Here is an 18,887-nt window from a genome sequence, read left to right as displayed (position 1 = left end):
AGGTTTGAAAAACTGATTTGTGTGATCCATGCCTTTTTTTCCCCACAGAATCACTAGGTTGGAAAAGACCCACTGGATCATCGAGTCCAACCATTGCCTGATTAGTCATATTAGAACTTGTGAAAATGCATTAAAGTCAGTTCACAACTAGAAGATGTTTAGAAGCCGAGTGTTGCTGTTACCTGATCACCAATACTGATATTTAGTGCAGCTGAGATGCGATTTCTTTCACTTGTATTAACTTGGTGATCCTAACTTTGGCATTACCTTTCAAAACACAAACGCAGAGGTGATATTTTTACCTGCTAATTGTATTTCTCGGAGCATATACCCGCAAAATAAGAATGGTGCTTCCCTGTAGCAAATAATGAGATAGAAAACCATTTTGGACAGTGAAAGATACCGAAAACACTTTCATTTATCATGGTGCCTTGATGGCAGCTTCAAGTGCAGAAAAACATTCCCCTTAGTGGAAATATCTCGGGAAAAATCCTAATATTTCTTAGGAAGCAGAGTTGGTGCTGAGTTCCTGAATACCTCTGCAGTGATGTTAACTTCTTGCTGATGGTTTACCAGGACGTAGCTCACTTCTCCTGAAACCAGTCATGCCTGTGATGTGTTCAGTGCGTGTTTCTTGCATCTGAGAACAGTTGTGGTGGAAGAGCTGCTATTCCCTATTGCTGCTTTGTTAATTAATTAAAACTTAAATGTTCATTGCCACTGCCTGGCACGTGGCTTCAAATGTGAGGAACTCTTCTAATTTGTCTTCTCAAAATGTTTGTTTTCCCCAAAGCCAATTTTGGGTCATTTGCCTCCAGTAATTGCTACCGACACTGGAAATATTTGTCCGGTCGATAGCAACGTTAATTTAAGTGTTTGGAAAGGAATTGCCTCTGGTTAAACTGGGGCCAGTTTGCACGTTGCGAGAAAAATCAAATACATACCTCATCTAGTTTCTCTCCACAAGAATTTTCTTCATTCAGATGCCTCACAGCAGTCAGTAAACAGTGAGCCTTATGTGTTTTAAACTCTAATTTAACCCTTTGCGTGCTGCAGGTTGTGTCCAAATATTCCTTTCCCCAGTACCTCTTGATTTCCCCCGTCCTCACTTCTAATTGAAGAAGTCAATAGATTTGGGTGGGTAGAAAAAGCAAAGGAATTGCATCAGACCACAAATATAAGACTGTGTTCTGTTGAGCACCCGCGTAGCTGGCAGCTTGGGACACGCTGTTGTTGAGGCCCCCGAGTGGAGTTTGTGATTTTGTGGAGCCTGTGGAATAGCTGAGAGCTCTGCAGTGGAGACTCGTGTGAAGTATTGTAAAATCCTTTGCTAAGGAATGCAAGAGGAGCCCAAAGTAATATGGTCAGTGGGGATTGCCTGTGCTTAACTGTGCTTGTCATAAGGATTAATTAACTGCAACTAAAATCTGTATTTTTTCCCCACCAGAGACTTCTCTACAAATCACGTTAACATAGGTGTTAGACAGAGCTGCATTTATTACTTTGTAGGTGTTTCAGCTCGTTCATTAGCAATTTTTATCCATCTTTGGACACTTTAATAGACTCTTTTCATTCTGTCCGTGCCCTGCTGGGCTTTTCACTTTGCTCTTTCACAGCCTGCCTTTCTTTCTCCCGGAGCTCTTTCTCGCTGTCTCCCCTGCGCACAAACTGCAGCCGATAACGTTTGAGTTCAAGTCGAACTTTCGAACCCGTGATGTCAGGTTGGTTTGGAATTAGGCAAAACCAGTTTGCCCATCCCTCGTTGTAAAAGGGTTAATCCTCTAAACTATTGAGAGACAAGGGCAGGGAATTATGAAAGGAGCCCCTGTTTTATAACCATTTGTATTGCCAGTGCTTGACTACTCATAATAAGTAGGTTGCTCCTGTGATTAATGACTGCGTTTTACATGCTGACGATGAATGATGTGTCTTATTGTAGAAGCCATTTATTTTTATTTGGTCCCCTCTCCCAAGCAGCACTGGAAGTGAGATGTTAACATCTTGCTGGGAGTATGTTTTATTTTCAACAATTTAATGAAAGGTGACCCACAAAGAGGAGAAAATAATTAAAACGATGCCCTTTTTTGGCCTCTTCCTAATGTGGGCAAAGGCAACTCACGTGGATCTTTGGTTTAATGTGGGATTTTTCTTTTTCTTTAGAGATGCTTATTTTATTCCCTCCAAGTTGGGAAGGAGTAGGAATATGTTGTCAGTCTGAAACTTTATAAATTTGGAAGGAACAGGCTATTCAAATGCCTTAAACTCAGCCTGCCTTTGTTTTATGGATATATTTTTAATAAAGGACTAGAATAATTTGGACTCTCTATTTATTTTGAGCCAATTCTTTTATCAGGTTATGAGTTTCTGATTTTGCTTTAGTTTCAGTTGCACTTCTTCCCCCGACGAAAGTCGTGATGTGCTGGAGGAGGAGTGTTTGTGGTCTGAGTAGACAGGCTTGACACAGAAGTCAGCTCTATCTCTATATTTGTATGCATTCAACACTGCATACACCTAACTTCAAGATTTTTATTTCTTTAGGATGATTTAATAAAGCAAGGAGGAAAAAAGATCTGAAAAAAGCACTCTTGAATTAATCAGAAAATCTATTTCAGGACAGTGAAACTGTTTACAGTGTCCAAGCAAGTCTATCTAAAGCTCTACGTGAGCTGAAAGACCTTGGATCTGGTGTCCCAGCAGATTCTCTAGTGTGGAAATAGAGACAGCTGTAGGCGTGGCATTGATACTTCAACAGGAAAAGATGAGTAGGATTTTTTTATGTTAGATTTTAGGTACTCTTTCCTGTGTGGTTCACCAAACATAAATTACAGGCTCATTTAGCTCTCAGAACCAACCCCGTCGTGCCTGCTAAACCATGTCCTGAAGTGCCACATCTACAAGTTTTTTAACAACTCCAGGGACAACGACTCCATCACTGCCCTGTGCAGCCTCTGCCAGTGCTGGTATTTGGGAAATATTGAAATTATTCCCTGCAGACTTATTTCTTTACATCACCATCACTTAAAAATTGGCAGGTATAGTTGATCTATGAAAGAATTTCTTTGTGGTTTAGAAGAACTTAAAAAAAAAAAGCTGAAAAAAGTTGCTTTACTTTGAAAAACCTGTGTACGTGCCTGTTATTGGAGGAGCTCATGTGGAAATGTGGGTTACACAATAACAGGATACATGCATTGCTTCAATATTAACATATATATTAATGGCACATTAAGGAATTTCATAATCATATGACACAAAAGAGAGTTCTCAATCCCTGTTCATGCAATCCATCAATGCGGAACATCTTCGGCAAGCTGTGGAACAGTGGAACAGTAACACCTCTGCCTCCCCTTAGGCTTCCACTTAGGTACTTTGCAGACCATACGAAAACCTTATGTGGTAGATGTGAGCGTATAAACTGGGGAGGGGCAGATTTAGACTAGGCATAAAGAGGAATTTCTTCACTATGAGAGTGGGGAGGCACTGGCACAGGTTACCAAGGGAAGCTGTGGCTGCCCCGTCCCTGGAGGGGTTCAAGGCCAGGTTGGACGAGGCTTGGAGCCCCTGACCCAGTGGGAGGTGTCCCTGCCCATGGCAGGGGTGGAACTGGATGGGCTTTGAGATCCCTTCCAACCCAAACCATTCCATGATTCTATGATCCTCATTTTGCCTGTGGGGAACCAGAATTCCAGCGACGTTTGGGTTCTAAGGCAGCAGCAGGGTTGGAAACACTATGCCTGATGTCCTCTTTCCCCAAAATCTTCACCTCAGCGAACAGAACTTTGTTCTTTTGGTCCTTTATGGGGCAGGTGAGAGTAAACAAAGTCGGTGGGAATGAGGCAATATTCCCACCAGCCTGGAGTTGTTTCTGATGCTAGCGGGAGCTGTACACCCACGCACGTGTGGAGGGAAGAAAGGGCTGCATTGTTTTTTGTGGATTGACTTTTATGATTGGTATTTAAATGAGATTATGGAGTCACAGATGTACCTGCAGAACATGATGATGCTGCATTCCTCAGTGACAGGTGCCAGAGGAGAACTGGAGGTGAATAGATGTGCTGATGGAAACCAGAGATGGCTGATAACCAAACCTTTAACTCAAAGGCCCCCAGACCTTAGGGTAAGGGAGGGTCTCCCATTAGGATCCCTAAATCAGAGCGTTTCTAGCGGCATGTTTGTAGTTCTACATTGGAACTATCAGTAACTGATGTCCTTCTAACATTTATGTCCATAATGGCACTAATTCATGATTAAAGCTAGCAGAATTTGAGCACTGTAGAAACCCAATTCAAACCTTGGTGAATAATAAAGACCTGTCTCCACCCTAAGTCTAATCTATATTTATCTGGAGATATAAAAACAGTGTCTCCTTGGCTGACTTCCTATCAGAACAGAAAAAACCCAGCCATGCCGATGTCTGACATGGGATTGGGCTTGTGTTCTTATGAGTCTGGGACAGCTAGAGCTCACCAACTGGAATTTCTGGCTTATCCTTCTAGTACTGCTGTGGTATAGGTAGCCTGGTAGCTGAGGAAACCTTGTCATTGGTTTTCTAGTGTGTCAATGGTTTCATGCCTCCAAAGGGCTTTGCAGCTACGAGGCTGACATTTTTCTCATGGAGCTGCTTTTTCTGGGTGGGTCTGTTCGGGGACTGCCCACCCTTGAGACATTTTTCAGCCTCCTTTTGGAGATTAGATTGAGATTTGGGGAGTTTCGATGAGAGCGAAACTTGTTTTGCGCTTCAGCTGAAAAAAAAAATGCAACACCCCCCACCCTGAAATGAATGGGATGGGCTGGAGCTACTGTAAACCAGACTGGTTTGGGTGTTGGGGGGCTCTGCAGGTTTGTACAGGCTGAAGATCTGGTGCAGATGCTGCACCCTAGTCTAGGGTGGGATGGGAAGTTGTTTGGAGTCTTCTAGGTCCTTCTCCACCGAGCAATTTGCTGTTGTGGTTGTTGCTTACCCTTGTTCCCCTGCTGCAGACCTGCCCCGTAGCTGCTTTGTGTTTCCACACACCCCGGCTGGACTCCGCAGTGAAAATACGTGTGTAATGCTGCAGGCTGATGGGCTCTTTCCATGATGTCTGCAGTAGCCAATGCAGCTTTCCTTGTCCTCGCTCACTCCTGGGCCACAGGGCAGGCTAATTAAGTGCAGATGTTGAAATGAGTGGAATATCAGCTTGCCTGGAGCCTGGGGGTTTAACCGATGGGAGCATCCCACTTCCTCATGTCCATACTGGATAGTCACAGGTAGCGGCAGGGATGAAGCTGTGTGACTGAGGATTCTTGCAACATCTCCGGCTCATGACTAACTTCACATGACATAGACAGTCCTGCTGAAGTCAAGGGAGCTGCCCTGGGAAGGAAGCAGCCAGCGCTGATTTTTAGCAGTGCCGCAGAATGGTTTGCAATTCAAGGTTTCTATAAACTGGAAATTTGGCTATATTTTTTTCCCATCCGAAGAGTGGAAGCTTAGCTGTCCTTGACTCATTCTGTTTGGGTTAGGATTCAATCCATGGGGGGACAGGAGCGTGCTGTTGTTTGATGTGGAGGGAATAAAAATAGCCATGCCCTGTGCTGGTGGAAGCTATGACATAGTCTTTGTCATCTTATTCAACTGAAAATATGAGGTTCATAGGAAATCCTTATTCCAGGGTGCTCTAGACTCTGACAATAAGGTTTCAGCTTCCTGGAATAACACTGAGGTGTGCATTATGCTTAGCTTTATCTCCTCTGTATGTCTCTCTTCCCTACCCCAGCCACAGAAGCTGGGTTAAGATTGCAGATTTAATTAGCAAACACAAAGGGTAGACAGGCTGTGAACAAAACCTGCTCATGTATCATTTGCATCCTTCTAAATTGCATCGTTTGTGCAGCTGTTCAGCCAAATCGTCTTCAGTGTTTATTTCTGTCCATAGAGGAAACAGAGATGAGTTTTCTCTCTGTTAGGGCAGATGCAAGATCAAAGAATCATACATGCAGCTCAGAGAGACCAACCTCTCTGCTCAACGTGTCCTGATGGGGGCAAGATTATTAATAACACAATCTTTGAGATAATAAGGCACGATTATAAGAGGCAGAGACTTTGTCAAGATGTGACAGGTCTCTTTCAGGTTAACCCTGGTGCCTGCTGAAATCCCTCTTTCTTTTCGGAGTGGAGGAAAGGATGGGGGTGTCTGTGTGTTTTAAACACTGATCTACTATTCTCCCAAGGAGAAAAAGAGCATTTTCTAAAAGATCCATCAGGCAAAATGTACACAGTCTGGTGTTTAGATACAATTGAACTCTCTCTCTTCCCATGTGTCACTCAGCAGAGTGTTTGAGAGGCTCGGAGCAGGAAGAGGTGGTGATATTTATGGCAAGCTTTTTGCTGGAGCTCTCACAAGGGTGGGCTTGAGAAACCTGAAGAGTCCTTTTGTGTGCACAGCCAGTCAGCTGTCCTGGCGTAGTGTTTGCTTATGGCTGTTGTGATAATAATTAACAGAACAGGAAGCAAAGGATTGATTGATTTATGCATGGGTGGCAAAACACATTTGAACTCGGACAGAAACTGAAATCCTGAGTGGAGGCAGATTTATTTATCACATGTGTAAGGATATAAGAATGGTCATAACGTGTCAGTCCAATGTCCGTATAGACTCGTAGCTTGGATGGTGGCCAGTTAGAGATACTTAGGGAGCAGTATAAAGAACAGAATGTGACTTACCCTTCCATTAAACTGTACCCGCTCAGCTCTGATGATCTGTTTCCACATCTAAGTAAGTCCAAATCGTGCTCTCTGACCGGTGACACCATCTGGACAGAGGATTGGATTTGGCCTCTTGCGTTCCTCCCCAGTGTCCCAAGCTGCATAGTCATCTGTCATCAGTAAAGACAAACTTGTTGCAGCTTATGCTTAGACACCCTGAGAGTTCTGTCATCTTGGTGCAGCGTTTCTCCTCCATCCCCAAGAGACAAGATCAGAGTCTGCATGAAAACGCATTCTGTCCAGCTGTTTGATTCTGTAAGCTTTTGGCTACTTCGCTTGCTGGATCTCGGTCTAATGAGTGATGAGCTCTAGAGTTGAGTCTTGTCCTTGGCAATGGAGAAAACACTTGACTGAAATATTTAAGATGACTTAGTTCAAAAGAACGAGCTTCAAATTGAAGTTGGCTTAATGGAGCTGAAGTATCCCTTGATACCAATATGGTAAATGAGCTGGTGGCTTGGATCCCAGTAACTTCCCTGCACTGTTGGAGCACCGTTGTTCATGGAGAGCATGCTTGTGCTTATTTCTTTGGGACTTATGTGGCCTGGTCTTAAAACTCCCATGGAGCCCAAACGCTACGGGCCTGGATTGGAGATTCCTTTCCAAACCCACCCTCCACTTGGAGCTATTTCCAGTCATAATGGCCTTGGGCCCATATGTCCTAACAGGAGATATTGGGACAGATCTGCTTGTGTTCTGAACACCTCCACTGAGCAGGATTTAAAGGGATTGTCTGCTAAAGACGAGGAATCCCAGACAGACTCGCTTGTCTGTAGCCTCAGACAAAGAGCAGGTCCTCTCTGAGCCATGCTCAGTTTGCCTGAAGAGTGTGGATTTGAGTCAAGGGCAGCTCCCGTTCAGGAGGCAGGTTGCTGTTTGAATACGTGAAGCAGAATAATTCAAAATAGAGAAGTGGTGCGTGTCCTGATTCATTCTCCCCTGATTAAGCCAGAGTGCTATTACATTTGCTACAAAGGATTTCTTGAGTGCCAGCCAAATAGAGTCTTTAAATGCTTCTTAGAAAAAGAATAATCTTCTTCTATATATAAATTTTCTTCTTTACCGAGGATCTGACAGAGCTGGCACACTCCTGTGTTTACCAGCCAGCCAGGAAGAAAGCTTGTTGTGTGCAAGGAGCAGGATCTATAGCACCCAGGTGGTGCTTGCAGTGTCTTTCCAGCAATTGAGAAGAAACCCAGCAGTGAGACATTGCTACCCTGTGATAACAGGAAACCTCGGTGCAGTAACTTGCCCCAGGTCAGCAACGCAACCAGGTCTTTCCAATCCAGGTTCAACCTGCATTCCGATCTCCTCCCCCACCAGTATGGACCTTGAACAAAGCCGGCTTGTTAGAATGGGTGTCGCCAGCCCTGCCAGAAGAACCCTGCTGCCATCCTTCAGGGATCTGGCATCCCAGGAGACGTGGATGCTGTAGGTGAATTTTTTGATTGTGTTTATAAGGCAGATAATCACCCCACATCCAGCCCTGTCTAGAGCAGAGTATTATACGTCTGCCTGGGGCAGCAGGGAGTGAGGCAAGTTCTCCTTCAGGGAGGCTCTCAGGCTCATCATTTGTTCAAGGCCAATTACTTACTGTGTGTAGAGTGCCTTAAACATGTCAAAAAGCACAATATAAATATCAAATGTCATTATTAAGTAAGGATTAATTATCTTCTGGTTAGTTTTTGTGAAGGCCTCCGGCATGCGTGCCTCGGATGCATTCAAACTTATTAATTACTGTTATTATGTAGAAGTTATACTGAAGCATTATGTTGATAAATTGCTAATGGAGACAGGCTTGAAACTGAAAACCTGGATCTCGCAGCTCCAAGCACTGAGGAAATTTCACTTGTGATTATGAAACGAGATGAAACTTAACCACAGATCTGAGTGCTCCACACCTGGGGGAACAGCAGTGGAAGTTTGTGCCTAGCTCCACTCTCCTCTGGGAAGCTGAGCAGGTAGTTGCATGGTGAGAGATGCTCTGAGAAAGAGCTTTTAGCTGCAATATCTTATATTTGTTATTATAAAAGTTAATGTTTACAGACTTCGCTGAAACCCGACTCCCTCAAAAGAAGTGACTGAACATAAAAGTGCCTGTTCTCTTACATGCATGGGGAAGGAAAAATAGCACTCCTGAATGATCCCTAATCTTCCCACACCCAAGAAGCTGTTGTCAAAAATTACCACGTGATAAGGTGCCACTTTTTGCCCCCTTACACTTGACTCATCCCAGGAGGTACAGAGTGCTGAAGAGCTGCCCTTCAATCACAGTGCTCAAAGAAGGTTCATCTCAGCTGCACTGAAATTAGCTGCACTAATTTTCAATTCTTTTCTGTTTTCCACTTGTGGACACATGTAGGTGAAATCCTGGCTCCACTGAAGCTGATGGCCATTTGCCATGGATATCAGTTGGGTTTGAGTTCCTCCACAAAGGAGAGAAGCCATTTGCTACCAAGCAGACTGGTTGCTGTGCAGCTGAGTTGCATTTCATTTTTGCAAGGCTTGTGGTCTTCATCCAGCTAATAGGTTTGTTGAACTGAGATGGAAATAGAATATGGTGTGACCTATACCTGCAGCCTTTGATTGAGGAGCAGTTAAACTTTACTTCAGGGAACCTCGCTGGATGCTATTTTGGAGCACCACCAGCATCTCTTCACGCTCCAGCTCTGCACTTATATTTCAAGGCTGATTTTCAGGGTTGACTGCTTTGCTTTCCTGTAGCCTCTGTGACACTCATGATTCCCATGGGAATTTTGCCTCTGTGCATTTGGGCTGAGTCTTGGAAGCCTTCAAAATGTCCCAGAAGTGTCCTTCACCTCTATTCATGACTTGAGACTTTGGCTGTTGTTTAGCCACGACTGGTTTCCACTTGGAACCAAAGGAAAGGAGAGCCAGTAGAAAAAAAAAACCCAAAAAATAAAGAAGAGTCTCCTCTCTAAAAACAGTGCTAACTCTCAGTTGAGTGGCTGAGCTCTTAGGTGTGGATACGCTGGAGAAGAGGAATGGCCATAAAGAGCACACTCAAGAATTCCCAGTTTGATAATTCCTCTTTAATATGCAATAGCCACAGGAAAATCTGATTACAGCACTTCTGAAGGGTCTAAGGACTTCCTGCAGGTTTTCCAGCTATTTCAATATTCAAAGGAGGGCAGGCTCTGTAGGGTTGTCTTACAATAAGGCTGGAAATAATAAGAAGAGAATCGATGTCTAAACTGATTGATGCAAAGGATTCCTGACAGATTATCTGTCAGCACCTCTCTGGCCAAGCTTTGCTTGACAGGGATGCTAAAAACATTTAAATCTGTATTTATGTCCCACCCCTGGGCTTGAGGCTTACTTGCCTTGTGCAGGGGACAGCTTCAGGAAGGTTTTGTGGCTGTGTCTGGGCTTCCAGCCCATTAGGAGGGGATGTGATAGCAGTAGCTAGCTCTGAAGGACCATCTGTGTCAACGTGTTGCAAGGGCTGCACCGTGCAAGCGCACCAACTTGGGTCTTGGAAACTGCCAAGCTGTCAGCACAGTGTTTATAGCCTAATTAGCCCACCTTTCTTCAGGCCATAATTAGCTCAGGTGCAACCGTACCCTGGCATGACTGTGCTGCTTCCCATTCTGGACAAGGCTGTGGGATCTGTGTGCAGCACCGTCCGTAAACATCACCCAGCCCCTTTTAATGACCTGGGGTTCAGCGTTTCTTGATGACGGAGCTCCAGTAGGCAGGGTGTCTAGGGAAGGACTGGATCTTAGCTTGTTTGCAAGGAGGCTGGGCGACCTGATTATTTCCCTTCAACCCTTTCCTAGGCACTTGTTCCTAAGGGGAAACTAATTTGGCCTGTGAATGCACAGCACGTTGCTGTTCTTCTCTTTCCTTTTGCCTCTGTGTCCTTGTCAGGTGTAGCACAGCATTCATCTTGGGCAGAACCTGATGTGAGCTGTGTGGTTGAGTCACCTTCCCAGGAGGGGTTTAAGGGACGGGTGGACAAGGTGCTGAGGGACATTGTTTAGTGATTGATGGGAATGGTTGGACTCGATGATCCAATGGGTCTTTTCCATCCGGTGATTCTATGATTCTAATGGTTAATAATCATAAAGCAGAGCTTAAGGAAAACCCTAAGAGTAGGTGAGTGCAATGTTTTTACTTATGGGTTTTATGTGTTATTGGATAATAGAATACAATTGTAAATAAATGAGGTATCTTGGTATGACATTGCCTGTAAAAACACAATGTACGGACAAGGAAGAGACAAGAAGGAATCTCACTAGGATGGTGCTTAGTTGGTGGTAGACTTGGCAGCTCTTGGGTTAGGTTCTCCTGGCAAGGGCATGCTCCTTGTCCCACCGCCTCTTGCCTACTGCCTTGCCTTGTCTGACTACGGGATTGTTTCCACGACAGGCACGCTCAACCGGAGAGCTGACAGCATGGCTCTGCAGTGGCACAGTGCTGGATGTAGGCTCAGACAGGCCCTGCCACGTGAAGGAAAGTCACCTTTCCAGGAAAAACAAGCAGCAGCGCCCAGGGAGATGCTGATCCCACACTTGTCAGGGTGCTGGGGGGCAGCAACAGGGAGGCAGGGGCATGCAGGAGGTGGCCCCCATGTCCAGTGTCAGCAGCCTGAAAGTAAGAGTTGCTTTGCTGCCCTCAGCAGACTTTCTGATGGGCAAGAGAGATGCTGCAGGTCCACACGGTGTGTGCTGGCTGAGGAAGCTGTGTAAAAGCCATGCGAGGTCCCCAGACCTGGCAAAGGAGCCCATGCTGACCTGAGAAGACATCCTGTGTCCTGGGGTACTCTGGCTTTTTGGCTGTTGTGTTTAACCAGTTGGCTCTTGGCCATGTTGACTTTCTGGATTGTATCAGGTCTATGCTCAGCTGTGGCTCATCTCCACTCCTGCCGAGACTGGTGGTACAGCCCAGCCAAAATCCATGGGAATGGCGTGGTTGGCATCTCAGCTTTTGGGGATCTGTGGTGGAAAAAGCAGATGTAACACCTTTCCCATTAAACAGCGTATGGCTCAGCTTATTCTCAATGTTTCCTTGCTTCATTTGCCTCCTCTGCTTTACTCACAGCGAGCTTCTTCCTCTTGGTCGGCTGCCTGTTCCTTCAGCAAAATGAAGCTCTTTCCTAAATGAACTCAACTCCTCCTTGGTTCCCTTTTGTTTTGACACTCAAGAGACAGCAGATTTATAGACCTTCCTGAGTCACAAGTTCATTTTCTTTTATTATTTACCTTTCACGGCAGCCCATTCTCAGTGAGATTTCATTCTGCCTCCGAGCAGGGCTGACCTGCCAAGAGGAGCTGATCCATAAATCTTTCCTTCCTTTTTCTTTCTTTCCAAAACAGAATTAGCTGAGTTTGCCTGGGAGGAAAACTGTTCTGCCATTGCCGGCAGTCAAACAGTGCAATTAATTAGTGCTTTCCCTTTTCTCTTCCCTCTAGTCTGTGTCTGCTGGGGTTGAAAGGAAGCCAGGGAGGAGAGAGGGGGGAAAAGAGGGGGAAAAATGTTTGAAGTATTTATTTTTAATTAAAACTTTAGCGAGGTGATCTGGTGTAGTGGTGGTGTACCTACAGCATCGCATCTAGTGGTCATAAGAAGTTTAATAGAGATGTCCCAGCAGATAAATAGATTTGACTTTCCATTGGTCTGTTGGAAAGCAAGTCAACCTGGTTCAATTCCGGAGCCCTCAGCACAGGGAGGACTTGGAGCTGTTGGAGTGAGTGCAGAGGAGGCCAAGGAGATGATCCGAGGTCTGGAGCAGATCCTGTACGAGAACAGTCTGAGAGAGTTGGGGTTGTTCAGCCTGGAGAAGAGAAGGCTCTGGAGAGACCTTAGAGCAACTTCCAGTACTGAAAGGGGCTCCAGGAAAGCTGGGGAGGGGCTCTGGATCAGGAAGGGCAGGGAGAGGACAAGGGGGAATGGTTTTCAGCTGAAAGCGAAGAGATCAAGATGAGATCTTAGGAAGAAATACTTTACCGTGAGGGTGGGGAGGCCCTGGCCCAGGTTGCCCGGAGCAGGGGTGGCTGCCCCATCCCTGGAGGGGTTCAAGGCCAGGTTGGATGGGGCTTGGAGCCCCTGATCCAGTGGGAGGTGTCCCTGCCCATGGCAGGAGGTGGAACTGGGTGGGCTTTGAGGTCCCTTCCAAGCCAAACCACTCCATGATTCCATTCTGTGATTCTGTGACTCCTGTTTATGTAGCTGAAGCCAGTTTGGTGAGGAGGACTGAGTCTTCACTGATTTATCCCTTGTGTTCACACCTCAGGTAAAAGGGAGTAGAAGGCTGGCATGCTGCAGGTTTATGCCTGGGATATTTGCTTATTTTGGCTAGTAAAAATTGCCATTCCTGACAGGAACTTTCATGAGAAAATGGGATGAATCTTCTGTCTTCCTTCTTGCTGTTAGTGCTGAAAAGCAACACAAGGGAGAAAAAATATGGACATGTTAGATCATGATACATTTCTAGGACAGATATTTTACATTTAAGTAGGAGAAGTTCATGGTTCTTGTAGACCTGAGTGACTTAAGAGAGCCAATTTATTTTGAGGTGATGTAGGGTGTGCATTGTGCAAGGGGCAGGACGATTTTTCATTGTACAGCGGCTGCCAGCACGGCCCGATTTAAATAGCAAAGCAAAATGTTTTCAGATCCTTCGAAAACGCTCTGCTGATCCAATGTTCTTTTTATTTTTAGCTCTCGGTTAGTTTTAGCAACCAAGTGGCCAGATGTTAGCTTTATGGGGATGGACAGAAATAAAAGCTTTCTGGCTGCTTGAAAATGCGACTATTCAAATGCTTAAAAAATAACTCCAGGAATACTCCTGTCGCTTAAGCACCCCTCCCTCCGTTGAGCATGATACGAAGTATGGGTTATAGTAATGCTTCCCAAGTATTCGACAAGTATTCAGCAGCAAAATGAACCCAAGACTATCCTAGACTTTGGAGTGACTATTTTAGTAGATAAAATTGAGAATTTTGGTGAGGCTCTGAGCAACCTGATCCAGTGGGAGGTGTCCCTGCCCATGGCAGGGGTGGAACTGGATAGGCTTTAAGGTCCCTTCCAATCCAAACCATTCCATGAGCCTATGAAGACCACATAGTAAGAGACGGCTGTGCCTGTTGAGGAGCGTTGAGACCTCCTGGTCCTAAACCACTGGTGTCTTCAGCATTGGGCTGTGCTGCCTCTGAATTGCTTTAGATAGAAACACCCTTGAGATGTGTTGCTAGGACAGCAAACCACATCCTCGCTTGCTGGCTTACGTGGGCTGCTTTTTGGTTTTGAACTGCAAAAGACCAGTGGATCAAGACTGGGAAAGGTGCTCAGACAGCAGTGCAGGGAAGAATGCATTCAGCTGAAACTGTTTTAAAAGACAGCTGCGGAAACGAAGAGCACTTCATTTCCATTCCTTCCCATTTGGGGAGACAGAGCATGTCACAACAGTGCTGAGCAGACAAGAGCTGCTTGCCAGCATTTAATTTGTTGAAGATTAAGAAATTATTCCATTCTTACAATATCGTGTCAGTCTAGAAATACCTTTGAACTCGGGGGGATGTGAAATTTAGATATAGCCTCAGATTTCACAGTGGTTGGAAGCCAAGACTTTTATCATGGTAAGAATTGTACGGATGGTTTAAGGGGAGTCGTGTTGATAGTGTACTTAGAGACAATGAACTGGCTCAGCTTCAGCTACCTTTGAACTTTGGGATAACTAGATCCAGACCAGGACACCGAACCTGGGCTCTTTCCTTTGTGTTCTAGAAGCTCGCTAGTGCAAAGAAGGCAGAAAGAGTTGGCAGCTACAGCATTGCAACTTCCCCACCCCAAAAATATCTGCAGCCTTGAACCCCACGTCTTTCTCTAAATGCTGGTCCTTACTTTATATCTTAACCATCCTATGTTCTCTTCAGGATGAGGGCAGAAAGCTGAGAAGTCTCGTATACGGCTGGGCTGAATATCAGCAGATGCTTTCATTATTTACGATGGTTTCTAAAAGCACCGTTGCAACTGTTGGTGTCAAACCATAAGCAAAGGCTTCTCTTACGAGCACAAATGATAAACAAATATAAGGCACTTGGTGTCAACAGCCTTACAAATCTGTTCACCACCTGGAGCTCGGAGTAACTCGGCAGTTGTAAACCGCTACTTGCATGAAGCAGAAGAGCGGTTTCAAAAGTGCTGTAAGTAAATAAGTGTCCTGACGTGGGCACCAAAAATAAGCATGTGCTGAGCTTTTCTGAGCGTTTGGCCAGGTCACAGCTGCTGGCTGCTGAACGTTTTGGAAAATGTATCCCCTCATTCAGGTGCTCAGGACTTCAAAACACGGACCTGAGCAACTCCACTGTCATGTCCTCCGATGACCAACTAATGTTTTATCCTGCAAATCAGCCAGTTTCTCACTGCTGATCTTGCAGTTCTTTTATTCCTAATCCTACCTGATAATTAGAAACATATTCTGGAGACTTTTCTCTGTTTGATAAAGGCAGATCTTAAGCTCTGGGACCTTTGTAGATGCTCTCCCTCCACTCCAAGCAGTCTCGTGTGCTGCTACCATGCCACATGGGAAAGCGAATATCCCTGATTGCTCGCATATCAAACACTCTTTGCTGACCTCCCTTGAAGAGAGATCCTTGTAAAAATGCTTTTGTCCAGGGGTTTCAGTCACTTGGAGCCTTGCAGGGGTTTCTGAGCTCTGGTGATTTATTACTCCTTAGTGATCTTGTGGTTATGGAGAGCCTTGCTGGGAATATATAGGGGTACGAGGGTAAACGTATCCATTATCTGGATGATATGGGGCCAAAAGCCACCCGTGTGCAAGGGCAGGAATGGGGTTTCAGGCTATGAGATAAGGTTCAGAGACCAAACCTGCAGGGGAGCAGGAGCTCTGTGATGGGAAGGTTTGAACCTGGACCCCCTGACGGCAGGGTCGGGGTACGTAATAAGACCGGATCAACTCCTTGATGGTGTATAAGCTAAGGCATTGGTTTTCAGTCTCCTTATTCAGAATGGGTTGGAGCAGAGATCCATGAAGTCTCTTCTCCTAGAGCCTCTGTGAACGAGAGCAGTAATGCAGAAGGGCGAAGTCCCAGAACTGCTGCCTGATGAAGACCATCAACATACCTCATCACTCACCCAGTAACACCTCTTATGGTGGAGGTAGCTTCGGGGTTCCTGCATAGGGCTCTTGCAGTGGGTCTGTCCTTCAATGCAGGAAGATTCTTTGCAGTAAATTTGGCTGAAACAGAGGAAATCATCAGTTCCCTTGGTGGTTCAGCATTGCTTTTGCTGCTCTGCGATAACAGAGGGTACTGGCGAGGAGATGTAGACTATGGAAGCAGGATCTGTTTTACTTTCTGTGTAGTTGGCTGATATCAGTAGATGCATAAATACCAGTGAGGGCAGAATTAGTAGTGTAAAGGAAAGACAGTGTGCTCTGTCCTACTTCATGATCTTTGAATCTTTGAAATTACAACTGAGGTTGTAAAGCAGAGTGGAATTTCTGCCAGGTTACTTGGTGATGGTGTAGATCTTCAGCTGAAAGGAATCCACAGGAAGGAAAGGTAGATAAAGCTTTACGCAAGCTAAATGTTGGCTTGGCAATTCTGATCTCATCTCTCAAGTGCTTCCTTGGTGGTTTAAGTGGAATAATTTAAATTTAATGGAAACATCTACATTTCTAGTGCTGTAGAGATGTGGAGAAGAAAGCAAGGCTTAAGTTCTAGTCTGCCTATATGCCAGTCTTGCTTAAATTCCACTCTGCTGGGATTTACAGAGTTATGGCAATAGTTTTCCAAGCTTACTTTCTAAGTGGCTGGATTTTGCACAACTTGTAGTGGTTGTAGAGAGAAATGACAGCCAACAAGGTGCACAATTCTTTGATGTACCCTGTGCACTGCAGCTTACCTGGGACCTTATTTATGTGATCGCAACCCTTTGCTCAGGAGAGGAGGAGAAGGAATACAGGTCATCAGCAGGCCAGCCTGGCAACTCCTTTCTTCCACTGGGATGAATTACTCACTGAAATAGACTCATTGAGGCCTATAGATCATTATTTTCATTAGTGGTGATTCATTTTAAGAGTTTCACAATTGAGCCTATTGGTGTAATATGTTCCTTTCCACAGTACCATTTATCTCGAGATCTCAGGATACTTTATGTACATTAAACTCTAATCCATGTTTTACCACCGGTGAAGTAGGTAAGGAGGATCCTTTCCATTTTGCAAGTACAGAGCAAGAACATGACTTGCCCAAGACCATGTAGGTTGGCTGTAAAGTGATAAAGAGGGAAATCTTGCGATGAGTTTAGATTTCCCATACGTGGCCCTGGTTCCCTGATTGATTTTTAAAGGAACATTTGATTTCAGGGGACCAAGGCTGAGTGGAAATCTGTCTATAGCTGTAAATTCTGAAGGTCTGATGTGAATCAGAACTTCCTCTAGTGTTTGGAAAAGTTTAGATTTGTCATCCCAGACTGAAAGGACTGGAACAGAACCGCTGGTTGGTTCTTAGGGCTGGTCTGAACTGATTAGTATAAGATGTGGAGTTAGGAGTGGGTGAAGAACTCTGCTTCTGATCTATTCATCCCCATCTGATGGGGTTGATGGGGTCAGTACAGAGGGCGGAGGGTGGAAGTGTGGTTCACCTGACTTTTCCAGTTACCTACTAGAGGATGAGCTGGATTGCGACTTGAGCTCCATTGTCTGTCACCAGTAAAAGGAGGTTAGGGAACTGTCCCAAGTGAACCCTGTCCTAGTGTCTGTGGAGAAGCAGAGTTGCGTGAATGGGGCTAGATTTCATCAGTTGCTGAGTTTAATCTCTTGTGGTAATTAGACAAATGACTTCAATGGTGTCTGTTATAATAGAACCTTAAAAAAAAAAAAAGGCATTGGAAAGGCAGAGCCTCCTTTCCCTGTGCTAGGGAAATGCACATCAAAATTCCCAGCCCAAGGAAAGCTAAACACATGGAATATGGGAGAAAGGAATTTACTTGCTTGTGGTCATCTAACAAGTGAATGGCAGAGCCAGGAAGGGTATTCTTCTCTCCCTCCTCTCTCCAGTGCTCCCATTACTTAACCATATTACCACTGAAGTGGCCTTTATCCACCTCTGCTTCCTCCCCTGACAGGCTCCCCTCCTCTGAGGGCATACCCTCTCATCTCCGTCATCACCAGGCAGCCCTCCGTGGTCCCTCACCTCATCCCAGCTGCCACCAGCTCCCGCGTGCTGCCAGCCCAGCCGTCCTCAGGGACTGCGAGCTCCGAGGCGCCTGCCAGTGAGACCCATGCCAGCAGCGAGTCGGAGGCAGAGCAGCCCACACCTCGGTTAAAAAAGCCGCGCCGGAGCAGGACCATCTTCACGGAGCTCCAGCTGATGGGCTTGGAGAAGAAATTCCAGAAGCAGAAGTATCTCTCTACCCCTGACAGGTAAGTTGGTCTTTCGCATCTGGAAAGGAACAAGCAAAATTGCTGCTCTAGCCCCTCTCAGTTGTTCCTATGCCTCTAGGAATGGTTTTTCCTATTCCTATAGGAAGGGTTGGACTCAGTGATCCGGTGGGTCTTTTCCAACCCAGTGATTCTATGATGCTTTGCAGAGTGCTCCGTGGCTGTAGTGTGCTGCCTTCTGCCTCCACAGAGATGCCAAGGGCAGGGGCAGGTGACCAGACTCAATTTCAAGGCTATCTTTTCCTGGGACCAAAGGTGACACAAATAGATTATATCAATAGAAATGCTATATGGTGATATAAGTGCTTTCTAGCAGGCATCCAGGCTCAGAGACAGGCAAAGTACACCGCAGAAGGCTCTCTGTCTTCCCCATTCCTGCTGCACCCTTGAGAAAAGGTAGACCCTGTCCCCTCCTGGGATCTGGTGGTGGATATCTATGTCTTCACGGCAGCTGGGAGGTTGGCTGTAGCTTCAGCTGGCTGCTGAAACAGCTTTCACCGACAAAATTCAGGGAGCAGTTTAGTGAGATGGTGGCCTGTCCATCAGCTGGACAACAGAGGGTTGCACAGGTGCCTTGTCTTTGTGAAGGAACAGGCAAGTTCTTGGGGACTACTTGTTACCTGAGTAAACTAAGTGAGATTTTATCTTTTTCAAAAGTTTGGAATCCTACTCTGCAAATTTAAATTACAGGAAAAAGACATGTCCGGGTCCTGT

At 45.5% G+C, this 18,887-nt stretch overlaps 1 protein-coding gene across 1 annotated transcript in view; it reads left to right on the top strand.

Moving 5' to 3' along the window:
• BARX2 (BARX homeobox 2) overlaps positions 1 to 18,887 on the top strand; it is a 39,375-nt gene that overhangs the window by 15,566 nt on the left and 4,922 nt on the right. Inside the window, exon 2 of the mRNA XM_069876555.1 lies at positions 17,858 to 18,155. Within this exon, the coding sequence (XP_069732656.1) occupies positions 17,858 to 18,155 (298 nt within the window). The remainder of the gene's footprint in view (positions 1 to 17,857; positions 18,156 to 18,887) is intronic.

This window comes from Phaenicophaeus curvirostris, chromosome 25 (genome assembly GCF_032191515.1).
Source record: "Phaenicophaeus curvirostris isolate KB17595 chromosome 25, BPBGC_Pcur_1.0, whole genome shotgun sequence".
NCBI lineage: Eukaryota > Metazoa > Chordata > Aves > Cuculiformes > Cuculidae > Phaenicophaeus > Phaenicophaeus curvirostris.
The sequence above is the reverse complement of the archived record's forward strand: the minus strand, read 5'-3'. Positions and strand labels throughout refer to the sequence as shown.